This window comes from Dreissena polymorpha, chromosome 15 (genome assembly GCF_020536995.1).
Source record: "Dreissena polymorpha isolate Duluth1 chromosome 15, UMN_Dpol_1.0, whole genome shotgun sequence".
Lineage (NCBI taxonomy): Eukaryota > Metazoa > Mollusca > Bivalvia > Myida > Dreissenidae > Dreissena > Dreissena polymorpha.
In genome coordinates this window covers 38,512,912-38,536,287 of record NC_068369.1, presented here as the reverse complement: position 1 = coordinate 38,536,287, position 23,376 = coordinate 38,512,912, and the positions used below count along the sequence as shown (strand labels likewise).

The 23,376-nt window shown below is 36.7% G+C and overlaps 1 protein-coding gene across 1 annotated transcript in view; it reads right to left on the bottom strand.

Moving 5' to 3' along the window:
• The window catches only part of LOC127859696 (uncharacterized), a 99,099-nt gene that overhangs the window by 14,383 nt on the left and 61,340 nt on the right, over positions 1-23,376 (bottom strand). Inside the window, exons 34-46 of the mRNA XM_052397202.1 lie at positions 14,175-14,278; positions 12,584-12,741; positions 11,721-11,837; positions 11,339-11,457; positions 10,164-10,315; positions 9,695-9,906; positions 9,316-9,434; positions 8,720-8,769; positions 8,168-8,335; positions 5,386-5,433; positions 4,904-5,091; positions 1,373-1,440; positions 1,135-1,220 (exon numbers count right to left, since the gene is read on the bottom strand). Coding sequence (XP_052253162.1) covers positions 1,135-1,220; positions 1,373-1,440; positions 4,904-5,091; positions 5,386-5,433; positions 8,168-8,335; positions 8,720-8,769; positions 9,316-9,434; positions 9,695-9,906; positions 10,164-10,315; positions 11,339-11,457; positions 11,721-11,837; positions 12,584-12,741; positions 14,175-14,278 — 1,589 coding nt within the window. The remainder of the gene's footprint in view (positions 1-1,134; positions 1,221-1,372; positions 1,441-4,903; positions 5,092-5,385; positions 5,434-8,167; positions 8,336-8,719; positions 8,770-9,315; positions 9,435-9,694; positions 9,907-10,163; positions 10,316-11,338; positions 11,458-11,720; positions 11,838-12,583; positions 12,742-14,174; positions 14,279-23,376) is intronic.

The following is a 23,376-nucleotide window of genomic DNA, read 5'->3' as shown; positions in this document are numbered from 1 at the left end:
AATGCTCGGTTACCTATCCAGAAATGTTGTAATGCTTGGTTACCTATCCAGATATGTTGTAATTCTCGGTTACCTATCCAGATATGTTGTGATGCTCGGTTACCTATCCGGAAATGTTGTAATGCTCGGTTACCTATCCAGAAATGTTGTAATGTTCGGTTACCTATCCAGAAATGTTGTAATGCTCAGTTACCTATTCAGAAATGTTGCAATGCTCGGTTACCTATCCAGCAATATTGTAGTGCACGGTTACCTATCCAGAAATGTTGTAGTGCTCGGTACATATCCAGAAATGTTGTAGTGCTCGGTACATATCCAGAAATGTTGTAATGCTCGATTTCCTATCCAGAAATTTTGTAATGCTCGGTTACCAATCCAGAAATGTTGTTATGCTCTGTTACTTATCCAGAAATGTTGTAATGCTCTGTTACCTACCAAGAAATGGTGTTATGCTCTGTTACCTTCCCAAAAATGTTGCAATGCTCTGTTACCTACCCAATAATTGTGTTAATGCTCAGTTACCTACCCAGAAATGTTGTAATGCTCAGTTACCTACCCATAAAAGATGTAATGCTCTGTTACCTACCCAGCAGTTTTGTTATGCTCTATTACCTACCCAGAAATGTGGTTATGCTGTGTTACCTACCCAGAAAAGTTGTAAAGCTCAGTTACCTACCCAGAAATGGTGTTATGCTCTGTAACCTACCCAGCAATGTTGTTATGCTCTGTTACCTACCCGGCAATGATGTTATGCTCTGCTACCTACCCAGAAATGTAGTTATACTCTGTTACCTACCCAGAAATGTTGTAATGCCCAGTTACCTACCCAGCAATGCTGTTTTGCTCAGTTACAAACAAATTCTAATTCCACGGTTACCCATCCAAAGAAGCTATAAGCGCAAGGATTCTTGTAAACCGGTGTTGTCACTATACGGTTGCACTTTAATCATATTGTTATCAAGTTGAGCGATATTTGGCATCTTTGCTTAACAAAGCTGCATGCGTTACTAATTGTCAAAAGGTAAATTTATATTTAAAAACAAATACATTAAACTATTAGGATCAACTGAAGTTTTATAAATTTTATAAATTTATTACAGTCAGGACAGTGTGATGTAAACCTATAATAATAACCATCGTTCTTAATCATTATGCATGATTTTGATATAGATGTCCCAGGATGCCATGCTGCAAATTGTACACTGGACCCGTCCTTCCATCTGAAACATCATATACCTTCACTAAAATAATACAGACTAAACAATTTAACATTGACTAAGAATCGCCGAAGAACGGTTTATTTTTTGTCAAATATGGTTGGTCGAGCAATTTAAACTTTAAAAAAACACGTTTAATTTTGTGAACAACTTACTTGAATTTACCGTTGACGTCATTTTTCCAAAGTCCAATCCACGTTTCCCTGTTCACTGACTGTGCTACCTTAAATGGAACATGTTTTGTTTTGACATAATATGCTCTTTAACAATATTTGCAGAGTGAAAATTAAAATTAGTATGGATCACGGAATATTGTAAACTTGACAACCAACTTAAGGGAGAAATATACAGACAGACATAATGTTTTATTGACGTAAACATTACAGTACAACATGAAATCGTTACTCAAAAATTACTAAAAACAAGAGATGTCTCAATAGGAAGACATATGCCCCCAAAAACGCCATTCGAAACCTAAACGCAGATTTCGAAACCTAAACGCGGACCCCAAGTTCAAGGTCAATGTCAAAGGGGTCAAATCTTGTGTGCGTATGGAAAGGCTTGTCCATATACACACGCATACCAAATATGAAGGTTACATCTGAAGCGACATAAAAGTTATGAGCATTTTTCGAAACCTAAACGCAAAAGTGTGACGGACAGACGGACAGACAGACAGACGAAAATGCAATCTCTATATGCCCACCTTCGGGGGTATAAAAATAAGTGAAAATAAAATTGTTAAATTTTACAACAAAAAAAAATTTTTGTTTACAAATTAGAGAATATGTAACTATACTTTTTGATTTTTGCTAGACAAACATTTTCAGAATACGAATACAATTAATGTAATTATTAACTTTACAGAAAATTTGAGGATAAAAACCATGAATATACAGTTATGAAAACTTAATATGAAAAAAATGTTAAAGGAAAATAAATAGTTAGTATTTTAACATAAATTAAAACATTTACAATTAAAATATTAAACTGTTAAACAATTGATTTTGTTTTACACAATTGCAAACTATACAACTGTAAAAGTTTTAAAAAGTTGTAAAAAGCTGTAAGTTTTGCTCGACTTACATTTTTAGATGATGGATAACATGCATTTAATTATGAACTTTTACAGAAAAAAATAGACGATGAAAACTACAAACATAGTACAGTCATTTAAACGAGTTGATATAAAAAAAAAATAGAAGGAAATATTATGTTTTAATGGCTAATTTGAGAGACACTAATCGTAATTTTGAAAGAGAAATTTGCAATTTATATGAAAAATGATCAATGTTAAGTTCAAATTCGAGTTCGCATTTAAATAAATAATATTGATTAATGAGTTGCTTTTATTAATTGAATTGTACCAAGATGGTTTAAAAAAACATCTAGTACCGTAGACCAAAAAAAAAAACAATATGGAGGGTATTGAGATTTACAAAGACAGAGATAGTATCATAAGTATAAAAATCTGTAAGAATCCAATATTTTTTGCACATTTAAAGCCCCTTTACTTTTACAATATTTTATAGTTTTGAAACGTTTATATAATGTTGATATGATTGTGTTTTCCATTACTAATATTATTATAAAAAGGTTACCAAATATTTTTTTAAATAAACACAAATATCATAATACGTTTTGGTTTATACGATCAATGAAAAAATATGTGGTCAAGTACCAATCGTAGATGCTATACAAGTCTACGATATGCACGTTGTGCTCTTATTTACTACACTATGTTCCTCTACTTGTATAGCCTTATATACAAGTCTACGATATGCACGTTGTGCTCTTATTTACTACACTATGTTCCTCTACTTGTATAGCCTTATATACAAGTCTACGATATGCACGTTGTGCTCTTATTTACTACACTATGTTCCTCTACTTGTATAGCCTTATATACAAGTCTACGATATGCACGTTGTGCTCTTATTTACTACACTATGTTCCTCTACTTGTATAGCCTTATATACAAGTCTACGATATGCACGTTGTGCTCTTATTTACTACACTATGTTCCTCTACTTGTATAGCCTTATATACAAGTCTACGATATGCACGTTGTGCTCTTATTTACTACACTATGTTCCTCTACTTGTATAGCCTTATATACAAGTCTACGATATGCACGTTGTGCTCTTATTTACTACACTATGTTCCTCTACTTGTATAGCCTTATATACAAGTCTACGATATGCACGTTGTGCTCTTATTTACTACACTATGTTCCTCTACTTGTATAGCCTTATATACAAGTCTACGATAAGCACGTTGTGCTCTTATTTACTACACTATGTTCCTCTACTTGTATAGCCTTATATACAAGTCTACGATAAGCACGTTGTGCTCTTATTTACTACACTATGTTCCTCTACTTGTATAGCCTTATATACAAGTCTACGATATGCACGTTGTGCTCTTATTTACTACACTATGTTCCTCTACTTGTATAGCCTTATATACAAGTCTACGATAAGCACGTTGTGCTCTTATTTACTACACTATGTTCCTCTACTTGTATAGCCTTATATACAAGTCTACGATATGCACGTTGTGCTCTTATTTACTACACTATGTTCCTCTACTTGTATAGCCTTATATACAAGTCTACGATAAGCACGTTGTGCTCTTATTTACTACACTATGTTCCTCTACTTGTATAGCCTTATATACAAGTCTACGATAAGCACGTTGTGCTCTTATTTACTACACTATGTTCCTCTACTTGTATAGCCTTATATACAAGTCTACGATAAGCACGTTGTGCTCTTATTTACTACACTATGTTCCTCTACTTGTATAGCCTTATATACAAGTCTACGATATGCACGTTGTGCTCTTATTTACTACACTATGTTCCTCTACTTGTATAGCCTTATATACAAGTCTACGATAAGCACGTTGTGCTCTTATTTACTACACTATGTTCCTCTACTTGTATAGCCTTATATACAAGTCTACGATAAGCACGTTGTGCTCTTATTTACTACACTATGTTCCTCTACTTGTATAGCCTTATATACAAGTCTACGATATGCACGTTGTGCTCTTATTTACTACACTATGTTCCTCTACTTGTATAGCCTTATATACAAGTCTACGATAAGCACGTTGTGCTCTTATTTACTACACTATGTTCCTCTACTTGTATAGCCTTATATACAAGTCTACGATAAGCACGTTGTGCTCTTATTTACTACACTATGTTCCTCTACTTGTATAGCCTTATATACAAGTCTACGATAAGCACGTTGTGCTCTTATTTACTACACTATGTTCCTCTACTTGTATAGCCTTATATACAAGTCTACGATATGCACGTTGTGCTCTTATTTACTACACTATGTTCCTCTACTTGTATAGCCTTATATACAAGTCTACGATAAGCACGTTGTGCTCTTATTTACTACACTATGTTCCTCTACTTGTATAGCCTTATATACAAGTCTACGATATGCACGTTGTGCTCTTATTTACTACACTATGTTCCTCTACTTGTATAGCCTTATATACAAGTCTACGATATGCACGTTGTGCTCTTATTTACTACACTATGTTCCTCTACTTGTATAGCCTTATATACATGTGATATTTCTACGATATGCACGTTGTGCTCTTATTTACTACACTATGTTCCTCTACTTGTATAGCCTTATATACATGTGATATTTCTAACCTACCATCACGGTCAAGAAATCGTTGGTTCCTTCAGAGTCAATGCTTGCTAAATTCCCATGAACTGAGTTGCAGAAATCCTGAGCCAAGGACCACGTTTTGAAGTTGCTAGCTTGAGTCTCCACGTAGTAACAGAAGGCTTGATGTCGGTACCATTTCATATTGCTGTTGCCGTATGAGGTTGTATTGCATTCTGTAACGTGCACAAACACGAAACTAGATCGTTAATACATGATGCCTTAATAATCGAGTTTTATTTAAAGCAATGAAATAATAATAATATCGATACATAATTATAAAATGATAAAATGCGCGTACTTTGTTTTATGTTGAAAAGTCCGTGACATTTTATAACATAACCCAAACTGGGTTTATAAACTTCGACAAACGAAAATTTACTAGTATAACAAATGTAAGACAAGTGTTATGTTCACATGTATACCTTCATGTTTTGAATGTCAGACAATTGTTATGTTTACATGTATACCTTCAAGTTTTGAGAAATCGGGCACTGCTTCTTTATTGACAGGTTTTCCTTAAAAAAAAACAGAACATCTTTGACTGAGAGAGGATATTTTAATTAATTGACAATTTCTTCCTTAGAACTATATATCAAATAAAGTTGAATACAATGGTTTTATCGTGTGTTGTTACAAATTTAAATGAACAAATCATATTTTTAATCACAACTTTCCAACTACGATTTTTTTTCCGATAATAGTTCATGATAAATGAATAAATTAATGGTACAATAACAATAGCATTTTGAGTCAAATATGTATAACGGTATGAGTCTACATAATGTATATGCAGTTAAAACATATTTATAATTAATTCGAATACGCATATTTAATAAACATACCGACCGGCCACTCACATAAACATTTCACATATCACATACCCAATGGCATCTCACATACAATTATAACATACACCTTCACAGTGGCATCTCACATACACATATCACTTTCGCAAACCCAATGTAATCTCACATGCACATATCACAAACACAAACCCAGTGGCATCTCACATACACATATCGCTTACACAAACCCAGTGGCATCTTACATAAACATATCACATACACAAACTCAGTGGAATCTCATTTATCACATACGCATATCTCATACCCAGTGAAATACATACACATATCACATACACATATCGCATACACATAGCACATACACATAGCACATACACATATCACATACACATAACACATACACATAGCACATAGCACATACACATAGCACATAACACATACACATAGCACATACACATACCCAGTGGCATCTCACATAAACGTATCACATATACATATTAAATGGCTTATCACATACTCATCACATATCACATACCCAGTGGGATCTCAAATACACATACCACATGTATATTACCAGTGGCATCTCACATAAACATACCACATACATATAACCAGTGGCACCTCACATTTATATATCAAAAACTCAGTGGCATCTTACATACACATATCACATATCAAATGGCATCTCACATACACATATCACATATCCACTGGCATCTCTCATACACATATCACATACATATACCCAGTGGCATCTCACAATCACATGTCACATACCCAGTCTCAAAGAAAAATATCACATACACATACCCAGTGGCATCTCACATACACATATCACATACACATATCCGATGGCATTCACAATTCACAAATCACATACCAAATGGCATCTCACATTCACATAGCATATATAACATATTCAGTGGCATCTTACGTACACATATCAATTACACAAACCCAGTGGAATCTTACAAACACATATCACATACACATATCACATACACATAACACATACACATAGCACATACACATAGCACATAACACATAGCACATACACATACCCAGTGGCATCTCACATAAACGTATCACATATACATATTAAATGGCTTATCACATACTCATCACATATCACATACCCAGTGCACATGCACTTATCACATACAGACATCACATACACATATCACATACACATGCACTTATCACATACAGACATCACATACAGACATCACATACACATATCACATACACATATCACATACACATATCACATACATATTATATTTCACATACCCAGTTACATCTTACATACACATATCACATACACATATCACATACACATACTAAGTGGCATCTCTCATAGACATATCACATACACATAACCAGTGTAATCTCACATACACATATCACATATTCAATGGCATCTCACTTACACATATAACAAACACATATCTCATATCCAGTGGCATCTCAAATAACTATATAACATACACATTTCACATACCCAGTGGTTTCTCACATATCCCAAACACATACCCAGTGGCATCTCAAAGAAACATATCACATACACAAAGCCAGTGGAATCTCACTTACACTTATCACATACACATATGCAATGGCATCTCACATACACATATCACATACACGAACTCAGTGGCATCTCAAATACGCATATGACATACACATATCCAATTGTATCTAACATACACATATCCAATGGCATCTCATCTACACATATCACATACACAAACCCAGTGGCATCTCACATACACATATCCAATGGCATCTAACATACACATATCCAATGGCATCTCACATACACATATCACTTGACATGTCCTATGGCATCTTACATACACTAATCATATACCTAATCGTATCTCACATACACATTCCCAGTGGCATCTCACATACACGATTCACATACACATATCCAATGACATCTCACATACATATCGCATACACATATCCAATGACATCACTCATACACATATCGCATGCACATATCCAGTTGCTTCTTATATACGCATCACATACATTAACCCAGTGGCATCTCACATACACATATCACATACACATATCAAATGGCATCTAACATACACAAATCACATACCTAATCGTATCGTATCTCACATACACGTATCCAGTGGCATCTCGCATATACATATCACACATATCCAATAACATCACACATACACATTTCGCATACACATACCCAGTGGCTTCTAATATACACATCACATACACAAACCAAGTGGCATCTAACATATAAATATCACATACCCAGTGGTATCTCACATACACATATCACATACACATATCCAATGGCAGCTCACATACACATATCACATACACATACCCAGTGGCTTCTAATAAACATATATCACATACATATACCCAGTGGCATCTCACATTAACATATCACGTACACATAAATCATATCACATACCCAGTGGTATTTCACAAACGAACGCTTTTGTGGTGTGGCAGCTGTCGTCATTCCATTGCCCATTGTACTTCACCATGCTAGCACAGTCCTCGTTCACCCCATAGTTGTTGGGCTCGCCCGAGACCCAATTGGTGTAAACCATGGGCTTGCCGTTACTCCACGCAAACACTTGCCAAACGAAAAGGACAGGTCAGGGTTGAGTATGTATGGTGTTAAGGTTGTAAAATAAAGCTACAATGCCACTATAATACATGCATGATATGTACTTAATGGTATTCTTCATATGGTTTTGTTTATTGGATCAGGTATAACAAACCATTTTACATAACAAACAAACATGTCTACCAGATTTTACGTTAGCCACCTAAATGTAAGCATCCTCACTGAATATAAGAATGTTTCAATTATAAGCCCATAAAATGAAATATAAAGTATTGATTGTTCGTAAACATATCATATGTGTGCGCTGCATAGGAACAAATTAAAGTACACGTTTCAACATGAACGTTCTCTATTTAAACACGTGGGCTGATGTATTTAAACAGTGCGTACCCCCTTCGTTGCCTTTGTCATGAAGTCCCAGAAATATATCGCCGTTGACACTATAGCAAATGCAAACAGCAATTGATTATCTATGATCCATTGTTAAACATCAAACTATAAAACAGTACATACTGACACATTAAATAAACATGCTCAAGTAAGAGGTCGTGAGAAAATATGCATATAATAGCAATATCATAACACATTTTGAGGATTTTTTTAATAATTAGGTAATTCATTGTTTTTGTGTTTACTGTAACGTTTAAAAACAAGTTACATGAACTTGTTATTATGTTCATAATAATATTGCGTGAACAGGCCGATCATTTTGAAATATAATATACACGGCAAAGGGGTAATAACATATGTTCGGTAGCTAGTTATCCAGGTATTAATCCTTTACACGTATTTTAATAAAATATTAAACGTCTTACAAACTATAGATGAAGTTTTGCACATCTTGTGAACCAATATAGACCAAGTTTCCTTACAAACTATAGATGAAGTTTTGCACATCTTGTGAACCAATATAGACCAAGTTTCCTTACAAACTATAGATGAAGTTTTGCACATCTTGTGAACCAATATAGACCAAGTTTCCTTACAAACTATAGATGAAGTTTTGCACATCTTGTGAACCAATATAGACCAAGTTTCCCCCATAGTGTGTACAGATGTCGTTGGCAACTGACCAAGTCTTCAAACCATGATCTCTTGATGATAGCTGAAAATACAATAAATAAATATATATTTAAGATATATCCTTCCTTCCATTACGTTCGGTGTTATAAATCAAAGCCGATCGGTTATAACATACTTAGTTGTAATATAAATTTGAGGATCCCATTTGAGGATTGCTGACAGACCAAAGGCCGTTTCACTGGTTCACAAAATGAAACCTACCCTCTCTAGTGTTATATTAACGTATCGTTTCGTCAATTAAGCCCCATCGACACAACTTACTTACAATATTATGAAACCAACCTTATAACAGACGCCTTGGAATTGTGTCCAGGAATCATCGCACTTTGTTGCCACGTTAGTAGTGGGCACGGTTGGCATAGCTGGCGCCGTGGAAAAGCCATTTCTTAGTTTCTGGCACAAGAACGGCAGTTTCGTTGAGCAGTTGTATTCCTTCCAAAGACCGATGGGTTTCTTTTGTTGCAAGGCAAAACATCCAGTGTTACCTAAACTGTCTAAATAATAATCACAATGATGGTTATTCAAACCCATGGCATATTTGAAATGTGAACGTCAATATGAGATTCTGTAATTAATGGGTGGCATATATTTTAATAAGTTTTGTAATACTTTGAAAATGAAAATGAGGAAAATATTTATATTATAAAGTTGTTTTTCCACTCCATACTGAGGGGTACACTAAACTTATAACCAAACTAATCGCCCGAAAAACAAAGTATACCATGCTCACCCGGCCCCCATCCCTACTTACTAATGTCCGCTGCTTCGAGGTTGGTAAAGCGAATGTGGTGGTCGGCAGCAGCCCACTGCAGTTTGGATGGCAGAGACCCATTTATCGACAATCCAATCCAGACGTCCTCGATCTGATTATGGAGCTCACTGGCCACGAATGCCTGAACGTATCTACAGGGAAATCACAACTAGATGTGAACGTTTCTACAGGGAAATCACAACTAGATGTGAACGTATCTACAGGGAAATCACAACTAGATGTGAACGTATCTACGGGGAAATCAAAACTAGATGTGAACGTATCTACAGGCAAATCACAACTAGATGTGAACGTATCTACAGGGAAATCATAACTAGATGTGAACGTATCTACAGTGAAATCACAATTAGATGTGAACGTGTATACAGGGAAATCACAACTACATGTGAACGTATCTACAGGGAAATTACAACTAGATGTATAAATTATTAGTGCAAAAGGGTTCGTCCAAGCGCTTACATGCATCCAACATTTGACATTTACAGATACAATTCTGACCTCTGCATTATCAGTTATAGCCGTATCTACATCTACATGGAGAAAAAATGTAAGTGACGCTTCCATGAAGTTTTTAATAAATAAAAATACATTTCTAAATAACTGTATGCATTCCATTAAAATTTTGAATATCCTATTTGAATTGCACTCGTTATTTTATTCGCCAAAAACATGCTATATTCTCACACAACTCAACAGTAACTTGTTTTAGGCCAATTTTTTCCATAAAACAGAATAAGGCATTTGATATTTGTACTAAATACTCGAGAGCAGCGCCCCTGCTCACACTTTCACGACCGCGCTGTTTGTTTGTTTTCGCCGTTTTCAATCTTAATGCACGGTGGTCAATTTACCTACTCAACTTCCAAGGTAAGCTGGTTAACCAGCAGTACCAAGCACACATACTGTATAAACTGATAACTGCCTCCACAAAAAGATACGAACTATTTAATTGAATAAAGGCTTGGGGAAGAATGACCGTTGAAATTAGTTCAATGACTAATTCTCACACAAGTTATGTGCCGCGCAGTTTAAGATTTCTTTCAGTGGACTGGAACTTATTATTTTTAATTTGATGTATTTTAGATAATTATGTTCTTTACATATATAATAATAATCAAATCTTATGAATATCGCGCCATGATCGTGCTTATTACCGATTCTTAATAACAACCAGGGAGCCGCGTTCAGTTGTCTCGCAGTATGTCTTCGCTTTATTCCATGTCATTGGGCTATGAATGTACTTGAAACACATGTCCTTATAGGCTAGCTGCGTCTGTAGATAGATTTCAAATACTATGAAAGAATATGATGTCATTTGCATATAAAATAATGTTCTAAACTTTAGTAAAAAAAGATCAGGTATGGCAAAATGTTAAAAATAATTATAATACGACTATATGACTACGCTTGTAAATTGAAAAGCGGTAAGTTTTTTATACACGTTATATTCTAACGTTGTTGTTATTTTAGCTTTCATTTTACTCCAAAATAGTATTTATGTGTAAGTTAGACTTAATAAGAGAAACACCTACTTACCCCGTTACATCCAAGAGAATTATCAATGGCGCTTGCGTTTGAAAGTCTTTGCATAGGCTGTTTACAAACGTATCCATCTAATATGTCGCTACACGATCCATCGTTCATTTGATTAATCTGCAATCAACGAAACATGCATTCAGATTAATGAACGCGTATGTATGAAATGTTGATTAAAATAAGTATATACAAAAGGCATTAATGTCAAAGAAAGAAAAACAAGTCACATATCAGTCGTGAGAAAAGGCTGATTATCTTCTTATATATGTCATGTCAATGAATACGTGTCATAAATGAAGTGGATATTATTAAAATAAAACAGCAAGCGCGGAAACATATTGGCACCTTTAAAGCAAACATGCATTTGTTTTACATTTCAAAATAATTATATAAAAAATAAGTTTCATCAGCAAGAGAGAACAACTATCCCATATAGCACGTTCTCCTTCATTAATGACAAGGGACCAATTGCCAAACAATTTGACACCCATTACACAAAAATATACCTACATAGCACGTGTTCTTTATTTATGACAAGGGACCTAATGCCAAACGTTCGGACATGTTTTACACAGAAAGATACCTACATATACCTACATATCATGCGTTTGTTGTTAATATCAAGGCATCAAGTGCCAAACAATCTAACCTCATTTACTCAGCAAGATAAATATAGTGCACGTGCTCCTTTACTTATTTCAAGGGACCAATTGCCAAACAATCTGAATGATGCTTACATAGCACATGTTTCTTTATTTATGGCAAGGCACCAAGTGCCATACAATCTGACCTCAATTACAAAGCTAGAGGTTGCTAAACCGCCGAAAGTCTCCAATGACTTGATCTATGACTACAAGACTTACCGGGACATAGAGTCCAACACAGCTCCCGCCGGTATTCTCCAGAGCGCTTGGTTCCCCTTTGTGCCAGAGCGTGTATGTCACGGGGGATCTGTCCGACCAGGAGTACAACCTCTGCCCCGGACTCCTCTGCATGCCCAACCAGTAGCCTCGAGAGGGCGCTGGTTACAGCAAAGCGCATAGAAATGTGTACTACTTTTCAGGATGCTAACTAAAAAAAGCCTCGTTTTGGCAAATCTTGGCTTTATGCATGTTCGTAAAGTCTCATCTCAGATTAGAATGTGCAAAGCGCAAACGCTTAGCAAAGACAAAACTTTCCGCTTGTACAGAAGTTTTGTATACAAAAAGTATATTCTAAACGAAAATGCTGTTTCTGCACAACGTGTCGTTCTAGATACTGGTTTGGACTTCACAGGCATACATTGGACTACACTTTACACGCATGCATTAAGCCCAGTGTTCACAGAACGAAGCTCATATATACGAATGAACGAACAGATAATTCCCCAAATAATTGTTTTTGAATCGCATGTTTATAAATTCGGGACTCAATTTAAAAACATTGATATCTTCATCTTTACAAAAAGACAAAAGCAGAGCATATAAAGAATTATACGCTGGTCTTGAAAATGAATTTCAATTATGAATACAAACTAGCAATATACAGGTTAGTCGTACTTTGCACTTTAATATAGCATTATATAAAATGTGTTCAATAATCATAACTGGTTGTCGAGTTTCTTGTATTTTGCCAGTGTACGATTTTTTTTTAGAATTATGTAATATGTTAATATAGAAATAAAAAATGCGTTTAACAATTAATTTTCGACAGCTGCATTATACGATACTCAATATACAGTCTACTCTCGTTATCTCGAAGTCGGCGGTAACAAGAAAAAATATCGAGATAATGAGAGCTCGAGATATCCGATTAGGCGTTTTCAAAGAAAAAATGAGACGAAAATTTACCAAATTTGCGACGGTTTCAATATGGATCTCTGAGGAAATCGATCACAACTGTTTATCTCTTGTAAGACAAAGGATATATGACCAGTACTTTCAAAAATGGTACTCTGACATAAATAATTCGTCGATACTAACAACTTACTCAAAATTTAAACATACATTTACCCGTGAAACATTTACCCGTGAAAAATACTTAGACGTAGTCAAACAAAATTATCTTAAGCGATCACTCGCTCAATTGCGAACGTCATCACACCAACTTGCTATAGAAACTGGGCGATATTCAAATACTCCGCAATGAACCGCACAGTATTGGGAGCAGCCGGGCGAAGCGGGACGGAGAAGTATCAAAGAAAAAAATTCTCACCTTTGCCGACACTGGGACAGTTATTCACACTTCGAGATAAACCACAGTATATACATGTAAATATGGACTCGGGACAAATTTTAATATCGAGATATCGAATTATTCGAGATAACGAAACTCGAGATATGCGATGTTTATTAATATAAATAAAGAAGGAAAAAGTAGGACATTGAGCTAACCTCGACATATCGAGAAAATCGAGGTATGCGATGTCGAGATAACGAGAGTAGACAGTAAAAATACATTTGCTAATCAACTCACCTCCTTTGCAGACTCCACATGAATCCGCGCAGTTCGCAGCCATCCACACTGGGTTTTTATTGCACTCACCAATCCGGGCCCAATTTAAGCATTGCTCGCCGTACCTTGTAATAAATCGACGATATTCTGGTTTTACAATGGTGCACGCGGTTAAAGAATCATTTTGTGAGGAGTATATCCTAAGGTAGAGCTTATTGTTGTTTTTAGGCAATAGATAGAATCTCCCTATGCATCTATTTTTGTCTGTTCAGTAATGTTTTTATCAACCTATTTCACACTACTTATACTGCTACTAAAATAAAAAAATCATTTTAATTTCTCTTATTTTGTTTAATAAGGAAATGAAGTATAACACATATTATAAAGACAAGTACGTACGATGCTGACGCATACAATAAATTGTTTATTTGGCGACTCCTTGTGATCCACTTTATGGGAAACTGGGCTTAATGCATGTGCTTAAAGTGTCGTCCTTGATTAGCATGTGCATTCCGCAAAGGCGGATTTTACGTAATTTTTCGTTTAAAGGATTCTTAACAAAAACAAATGTTCTTAAAACAAACTTCATTTTAATTATTAAATACACTACGCCTAGCGCGATTTCTGCCATCCACATCGCATCACCGTGATTCAGCCCAGAGTGGACAATTACTATCTCACCACGATACACCGTTGAACACGGTGATTTCGCCGAGGCGAATTGCGGTGTCAGTCTCTGCGTTATCGGGAAATTGATCTCACGGTGGAACACCATGATCGCGGTGGACCACCGCGACCTCGGTGGTTCGCTGTGAAATACAGGTAAATGTAAATGAATATGTTAATTTCGATATTCCAGACCGTATAATTTTTGCAAAGTTCTAGAATGTTTTGTTACATGTGTATGTACATATGTATACATTGTAACTCAATTGTTAACAATCGTCATTATTTTCTGTTGTTTACCCTCGTTCCAGAATCATTTGACATGTCGTACATCGAGCGTGATGTGCTTTATGTTTTGTTTCTACAGTTTCTGCGTGAAGGTTTACTTGTTGTTTATTTAAAGAATTGATTGTTTTTTGTTAAAATTTCGGAAATGCTTTCTCGTTTGTACACGTATAAATTGCGGTATCCGGACAAACGGCACCCGGACAATCGGCACCCTATTTAAAGTACGCGGTCATAGCTATATATATGGACAGATTTCGTTGCGATAAAAAGTACCATCTTCGTGTAATGTGGTGTTTTCAAATTATATATTGTATACATGTAGATATATTTTGTTTGGGTAATGGCGAGGTTGATCGGCCGCGCTTGAAGTAATACATCGGATGCACCGGTTTAAATTTTAAATCGATTCACGCTTGTAATTGATTAAAACAAGCGACGACGGTTAACGTTTCGTTAACAAAATTTGCAAATTCGGAACATTAAAAATCGGTGAAACGAAACGTATTTGTAAATTGTGACGACACATAGCGGTAATTACGGGGATAATTAGTTGATAGCGCTTACATAATTATTTCATCAAGCAATGTTCAACGTAATCTAATTGCAGAAAACAAACAGCGTGAAAAACAAAACCAGCCGACAATATTCGCGGTGATTTTCAATAGTGACGATTAAATAATAATTTGCGAAAAATAATGAAGATCTAACAGTTACCGATAATTGGTAAATAAAGGGGAGATAAAATAAATTGTTAATGTGTCACTTCTGTCGGACACTGATTGAGGAAAACGCTCTAGGCCACGATTTCGCACAAGTTAATTGACGCGTGTTTGACAATACACAGGGTCGAGTGTGTACACAGTAATCTCGATACCGATTTTTCCTGCTTGATGGCCCGATTTGCACGCGTTTTGCACTCTCCGGAAAACTTGTAGATGCAAACTTTTGTTTATGTCGTCGGATAAAATAATCGCCATTTTTTCTTGTCAATTTAAGAAATGTTGATGCAGCATCAACATACTAACACAATATCGCGTAAAGAGAAAAATAATGCATTTAATGTCAACCGTACTTTCGTTTGACAACGGATCATTTTAATTTCCTGCAACGATATCTATTCATACGACACACGAACACTAAATCCGATCTTAATAAAAAGACAGTTCCGCTCGGTAAAATATCGTGTATATATTTTTTATAAACAACTGGTAACAAGATGACCTGTTAATTATGTTCAGCTCAATTGTCTTTGCTATTTGTAAATTATTTAGAGGTGTTATTAAACCAATTAGCAGATAACATTAATCAACCCACACTTATATTATGTCACTATTATTTATTGTGCTGTAACATTGTGGTCCACCGCGATCATGGTGGTCCACCGTGAGATCGATTTCCCGATAACGCCCGCGGTGTTCAGCCACTGTCGACGCGATCTATCTATTCAATGTGGTTTAGCTCCTCCAGAAATCTTCAAGTGCCGGGAATCGGCCACCTCTCCAACTGAAAACAGATCAGGCTAAACATAGTACAATTTAACCTAACCGGAAATCAAGAACCGCAACTCATCTTCCTTTTCATACCTATATGAAAATATAAAACGATGAGCGGGGTGGGAGGTGGGGCATACCGATAGCAGGTAAGTATTTAATAATAAAAATGAATTTTATTTTAAAAATTTGTTTCAATATTATAAATACGTTACCTGCTATCCCTAGCTGATTTTGTAGCTGCGGCGGGAAGGTTCGTTTATATTTTCTCATCACAGCAAAACCCATATTCAGGTTTTTCAGCCATAGATAGTAGAACAATGTCCTCATGTAATCTTCGTTAGTACAGTATTGTACTTTAATTTCCGGATAGCGCCAGCACATTTACGCCATGGAAGAAACTTACGTTTGAACCACAAGATGAGGACCCAACATATATAAATTGTCTTGTTGACACTGAAGAGAACGAAGATAGAATGAAGAAAAGGTGGTCGGATTCCTCCAGAAGGCAGCTTGAAGCACTTCAGAAAGTGAAACATTATTAATATACGCCCACGAAGCCGAAATAGCTCTTAATTCATGTATTGCCCCTTGGCGTTGACCAGAGTTATTTCTTGCTAAAGAAGCATGACGTTGATCATCTTTGTCCGCCGTGAGGGCTTCTTGTATCTTACCACCAAAACGAAATTCTGATGAGAATGGTGCTGCTCTGAGAGAATTCATACCTGGTTCTAATAAAAAATCTTTAGGTAAAGATGAAAGGATAAGTTCTCTACAAATCCTTAACATCTCAGACATTGAAGTAGCAGCATTATGTGAAAGGCACAATGTCGTTCGTGATAGATGGATCAATAAATCCCGAATTTCTTCCGGAACAGAGTCCGACCAATCACAAACCAAGCGCAAAATAGTCGCTAGCATTAAGTCTGTGTTGCCGGCCTCGCCAGCCGTAGTGGGTGGAGAATAAATACCAACAACGGTTGATGTTTCTAAGTGTAACTTCCCCGTGCAGACAAATAAATATGAATAAATCTGCAACAATAGCTTAGAATTATATAACGAATATAAATGGATTAATGTTAAGGAAAAGATAATCAATCATTTCAATATAGCAAACATATATCAATGCAATCAATACAACCGCATCGACATGTTTAACAATACAATATTATTTCAATATAATAATAATAAACATAATAATAAACATAATAATAATAATAATAGTAATGATGATAATAATAATAATAATAACATAAAATACCTGCAGATGTATTTATAAACAACTGCTAAATCAGCACATTCAAATGGCGTCTAGCTATCTGACCGTCGCTACCGCTTTTGGACAGTGGCGCGAAATGGATTATCAATCAAGTGCTCGTGCGCATAAACGGTGTTAGCATGAAGTATAACAATAGTGGTTAAACACTACTAATACTACAACTACAATTCTAATAACAATTGACTATGCCTACTTAAAGATAGTGGCTTTGAAATATAACATCGATTTAATCAACCTATGACATTATAATCACCCTATGACAATATCCCCCCCGGTGTATAAATGTCGTCCCGACATTTAAATTAATATCAACACATAGAGAAAATAATAAGTCAATAGGGTTCTTATATTTTAAGCAAATATGCTCAATCTTTTAACTTAGAGCATGTCAGAACCGGCTTTATACGGACTACTAAATAACAAACGCATATAGTGAAACATCTATATATTTTTAAAAGTTCACCACATTTTGAATATTACAAGCTGACATTAAGCAATATTCACATTATTAGAGGCATGCATATTAATACTAAAAAAACACAATCACACGTGATACATATTAACGATATTCAATTACTATATATCACAGCATAGAAAAAAAAACACACTCTTACTCTCCGTTTTCACTAACGGTCAACGTTTACTTAATACAGTTTGTCATATTGCACAAAGTTCACTGTCTCAATACACGAAATCTCTGGATGTTCTCCATTTAGGCGGATTTCGTTTCCTAGCGGAACGGCGTAAAACTGGAACTTCGTCAACACACGATTTTTCGTCGTCCTGGAAAACTGTACTTCCGGCTCTCCGCTGCGGAATTACATACCGTGGTATATCAACCAGTTCACTCTGTTGATTGCTTTCTCTAGACTGTGGAACACTGCCATTACTGGTTAAGTCCACTCCAAAGGGTAGTAACAGATTGCGACGAAGGCGACGTATGCGTTTAGCTCTCGGATCATCCCTCCTGACGTCATAGACTGGAATTTCAGGATTAGGTTGGCCTAAAACTACATACGGCGTATCTTCCCAGCGATCAGCTATTTTCTGCTTTCCTTTTAAGGTAACATTTCGCACAAGAACAAGATCTCCAGGTTGGATTTTAGCAGCTCTTGCCTTCATGTCATATTGACGCTTAGTCACTTTCGCAGTCCTGTTAGCAATCTCTTTAGCTTTGTGGTATGAGGAAGCTAACCGTTCACGGAGTTTTCGAGCGTACTCATTCTTGTACTTCGCACCCATATCGTCTGTGTTGAGACCTAGAAGTGCATCCACTGCTAACCTTGGGTTAAGCCCAAACATCAAGAAGTAAGGTGCGTACCCAGTACTATTGTGAATAGTCGAGTTATATGCGTGAACCATTGGACTTACATAGTCCTTCCAGTTGCTTTTCTTATCTTCCTCTAATGTTCCCAACATTTGTATTAAGGTTTGGTTAAACCTCTCTACCAATCCATTGCCCATTGCATGATAAGGAGTAGTGCGGGATTGCTGTATGCCTGCAAGTTGACAAATTTCTTGAATGTGGCTGGACATAAAATTGGCTCCTTTATCACTATGTATCCTTTCCGGAAATCCGTAGTGAACGAAGAATTTTTCAAAAAGGACACGGGCGGTTGTACGAGCTGTCTGGTTGGTGGTAGGAAATGCTTGGGCATATCTGCTGAAATGGTCAGTGATTACGAGGATATTCTCAAAGCCACCTTTAGATCTCTCGAGACTAAGAAAATCTAAACACACCATTTCCATAGGAGCAGATGTCTGAATACTGACCAATGGAGCTGCCTCTGCATGTGTCTTGCGCCGAATACATCTAGGACAACTGGCTACGTTGCGACTAATAAAAGTGTCCATACCAGGCCAGTAGAATCTCTGTTTAAACAATGACGCGGTTCGGTCCCTACCCTGATGGCCTAGATCATCGTGTAGGGCACGGAACACTTCACCCCGTAACTGACTGGGTAGTATAAGCTGTCTATACAACTGGTTCCCATAATTGGCTATACGATAGAGAACGCCATTCCTCAGTTCCAATTTGTTCCAGTCTCTTAAATACTTAGTTGCAGCTGAAAACTCACTCGAGGTCGGTTGAAGAGTCGGCCTGGTGCCTTGCTGGATATGGTTTATGAGTTCGGGAATTACTGGATCAGACATTTGAGATTTTCGCCAATCTTTCAAACTCAAAGCATATGCTTGTATAATGTCGTCTGGAACAGTTGTTTCTTGTTCAAGTTTGTCAATCACGTCGGGATCAGCTATACTAAAGCATAAAGGTGCTTCTTCGACTGTAGCCATCACAGCTGTAGCCAATAAAGTTAAAACATCTGTATCCACGGTCTTTCTGCTGAGTCCATCCGCATCGGCATTCTGACGTCCGGCGCGATAGCGCGGTGTAAACTCATAATTAGCCAATGCTGCCATCCAACGCTGACCAGTGGCGTCCAACTTGGCTGTAGTGGTGACATAAGTGAGAGGGTTATTGTCAGTAACCACTTCAAACTTGGTTCCATATAGATAATCATGGAATTTTTCCGATATCACCCACTTCAAAGCGAGGAATTCCAGTTTATGGGCTGGGTAATTCTTTTCAGCTGGACTCAGAGAACGACTTGCATACGCAATCACCCTTTCCTTCCCATCTTGTTTTTGATAGAGGACTGCGCCAAGACCTTGTGACGACGCATCAGTGTGAACAAAGAACGGAAGTTCATAGTTTGCAAAGGCAAGAATTGGAGGATTAACCAACTGCCTTTTTAACTCCTCAAAAGCCGATTGCTGTTCATCTGTCCATACAAACGGAACTTTCTTGGACAATGCACTTGGTTTTTGTTTAGTTTTGGGTTTGTTAGTGTGGCCAATAAGAAGGTTGTTGAGAGGTCTTGCAATCTTAGAAAAGTTTTTAATGAAACGCCTGTAATATCCAACAAACCCTAAGAATTTCCGGACGCCTTTTACATTGCAAGGAGCGGGCCAATTTTTCACCGTTTCAGTCTTTTCGGGGTCTGTACTTATTCCCTCCTCGGAGACAACATGGCCGAGATATGTTATTTTGGTTTTGAAGAATTCACATTTGGATGGCTTAATTGTAAGATTGTAGGAAGCTAATCTTGAACAAAACTTCGTCCAATCTATGGATATGGCTTTGAATGTCTTTGGAAAAAATGACGATGTCGTCCAAGTAGATGAGGCAGTCTCGTAGATTAAGATCTCCCATGCAACGTTCCATCAATCGTTGGAAGGTCGCGGGGGCATTGCATAACCCAAAGGGCATACGGTTGCACTCATAAAACCCCAGGCCTCCAACCTGAAACGCAGTCTTCTCCTTATCTTCCTCCTCAAGTTCTACCTGCCAGTATCCGGCTTTCAAGTCTAGTTTGGAGAAATATTTGGACCCTGATAACAAGTGTAAGGTGTCTTCAATTCGTGGTAAAGCATAACTGTCTTTCTTCGTTCTCTCATTGAGTTTCCGGAAGTCGATGCAAAATCGAATTGTACCATATTTCTTTCTCACAATTACACAGTTTGAAGACCAATGACTTCTTGATTCTCGAATTGCTCCCATGTCCAGCATTTCTTTCAAGTGTTCTCTTATTTCATTAAATACTCCAGGTGGGATTCTTCGATATGGTTCTTTAAAATGTGTTTGATTGTTTATTTTGATAGAGTGCTTTACGGTTGAGGTATTTCCAAGATCCAGTGGATGTTTTGGAAAGATTGTATCATATTTTTGGAACAGCTTATACACTTGATTTTTTCATCATCGGTCAAATCGGTCTGTTCTAAATTAACACCATAGTGCTGTTTAATATCTCCATCTTCAACTTTTCCTTTCTTTGCGGGTGCTGTTTCAGTCTGTATTGCTGAAGTCAATGGCTCTAAAACGGGTGCTTCTCGTAATACTTGCACTTCGTTTAATTGGCATAGGCTCTGTCTTGCCTTGATCTTAATTGGTCTTGCTGTTACGTTGCAGATTCTTACCGGTATTCTTGCGGTTCGACCAGCGTTATTCACAGTGACCACGCGTGGACAAACAATAGCACTATGAGAGTGTTCATCTTCAAATGCCTCTGTAATTGCTGCGTCAGTATTCTTGATCTTCCTTACAAATCCAGTAACTGTTCTGGTTTCCATTGGATGTAAGGTTATGGGTTTCGTTGCAGTTACTCTACCGATAAACGGATTGATGGACATCATGGCTGCTTCCCACTCATCAGGTAAGTTATCTGTATTTCTGAATTGTTGAATATTGCGAATTAAATTCGTACCTAGAAGGACTGGAGCTACACCACTGATACTGTGACACCGGGATAACCAATAAAACGGTAAGTATTGGTGTAGAGGTAAGTTGTGTTTCTATAGATGCTTCGATGTATCCAGTATATGGAACTGTCATGCCATTTGCACCTTTTAGATCTATTTGAAAATCATCCATAGAATTCAATTCAGGTTTGTGATCCATGTTATCATAAAATTCTTCAGTGATTGAGCTGACCTGTGAGCCACTGTAAATCAAAGCTTTAACTAGAATTCCGTTTATTTTGATGTCGGTTAAATTAGGGTCTCCGATCATTCTTTGCAGTAAGTCTCCTTTATCATGTTGTTCATCAGTCAATGTTTCGGGGCATATTTTGTTCATGCCGCTCTCATCAGCCCCCGCGATCAGAGCCTCTGTTGGTTTAAATGTTGTGTTTTAGGTTGTTGTTCTGTCGGATCTTGTCTTAAGTACCCTCGAGTTGGATATTGACCTCGATAACTTCTAAATCTTCTTCCTCTGTTCATGTTTCTGTAACGACCTATATGACCTCTTCTATAATTTGGTTGGTCGGATGTTCGATTTTCAAAACGTGACTCGTTTCTATCTTGTGATGGTTTCTCTCTTGACATCTCATTCAACTTCTTCTCCATAAGATTCATTTTCTCTGTGAGATCCTTTAATATTTTCATTTGCTCATCAATGTGCAGTACGTTACTCTCTTTAGGCAGTTCTGTTCCTTTACATACAGCCATTTCCTGTTCTTCCCTTCTGACTTTATCTTTCAACTCTTCGAATGTTGGGACCGTTTCAAAGTACAAGTGCATTTCGCAATTCAGTATTATTGATGTGCCTCCAGAATCTCGTTCTCAACATTGAATCTTTCTTATCTTCTTGTATTTCATTTCGATTAATGGACTTCTGGATAAGTGTCTCCAACCGTATGGCCCATGTCGATATATCTTCGTATTTTTCTTGTTTGCTATTATAAAATTCTTCCATAACACTTTGGCCCGTCTTGATATCACCAAAATTTGTTTCCAAAGTTGTAAGTATTTCTTGCAGGCTTGCATCAGGCTTTAAAGTTGTGAGAACTTTTCTTGGCTTTCCAGTGATGGAATGTCTTATCGACTGTCTCAATACATCTTGGTGATTAATGCCAGATTTCATCATACATTCAATTTCAAGTTTCCATTCATTGAATGTTTGAGGATCAGAGAACTTTGGAACATTAGGCTTTATTACAAA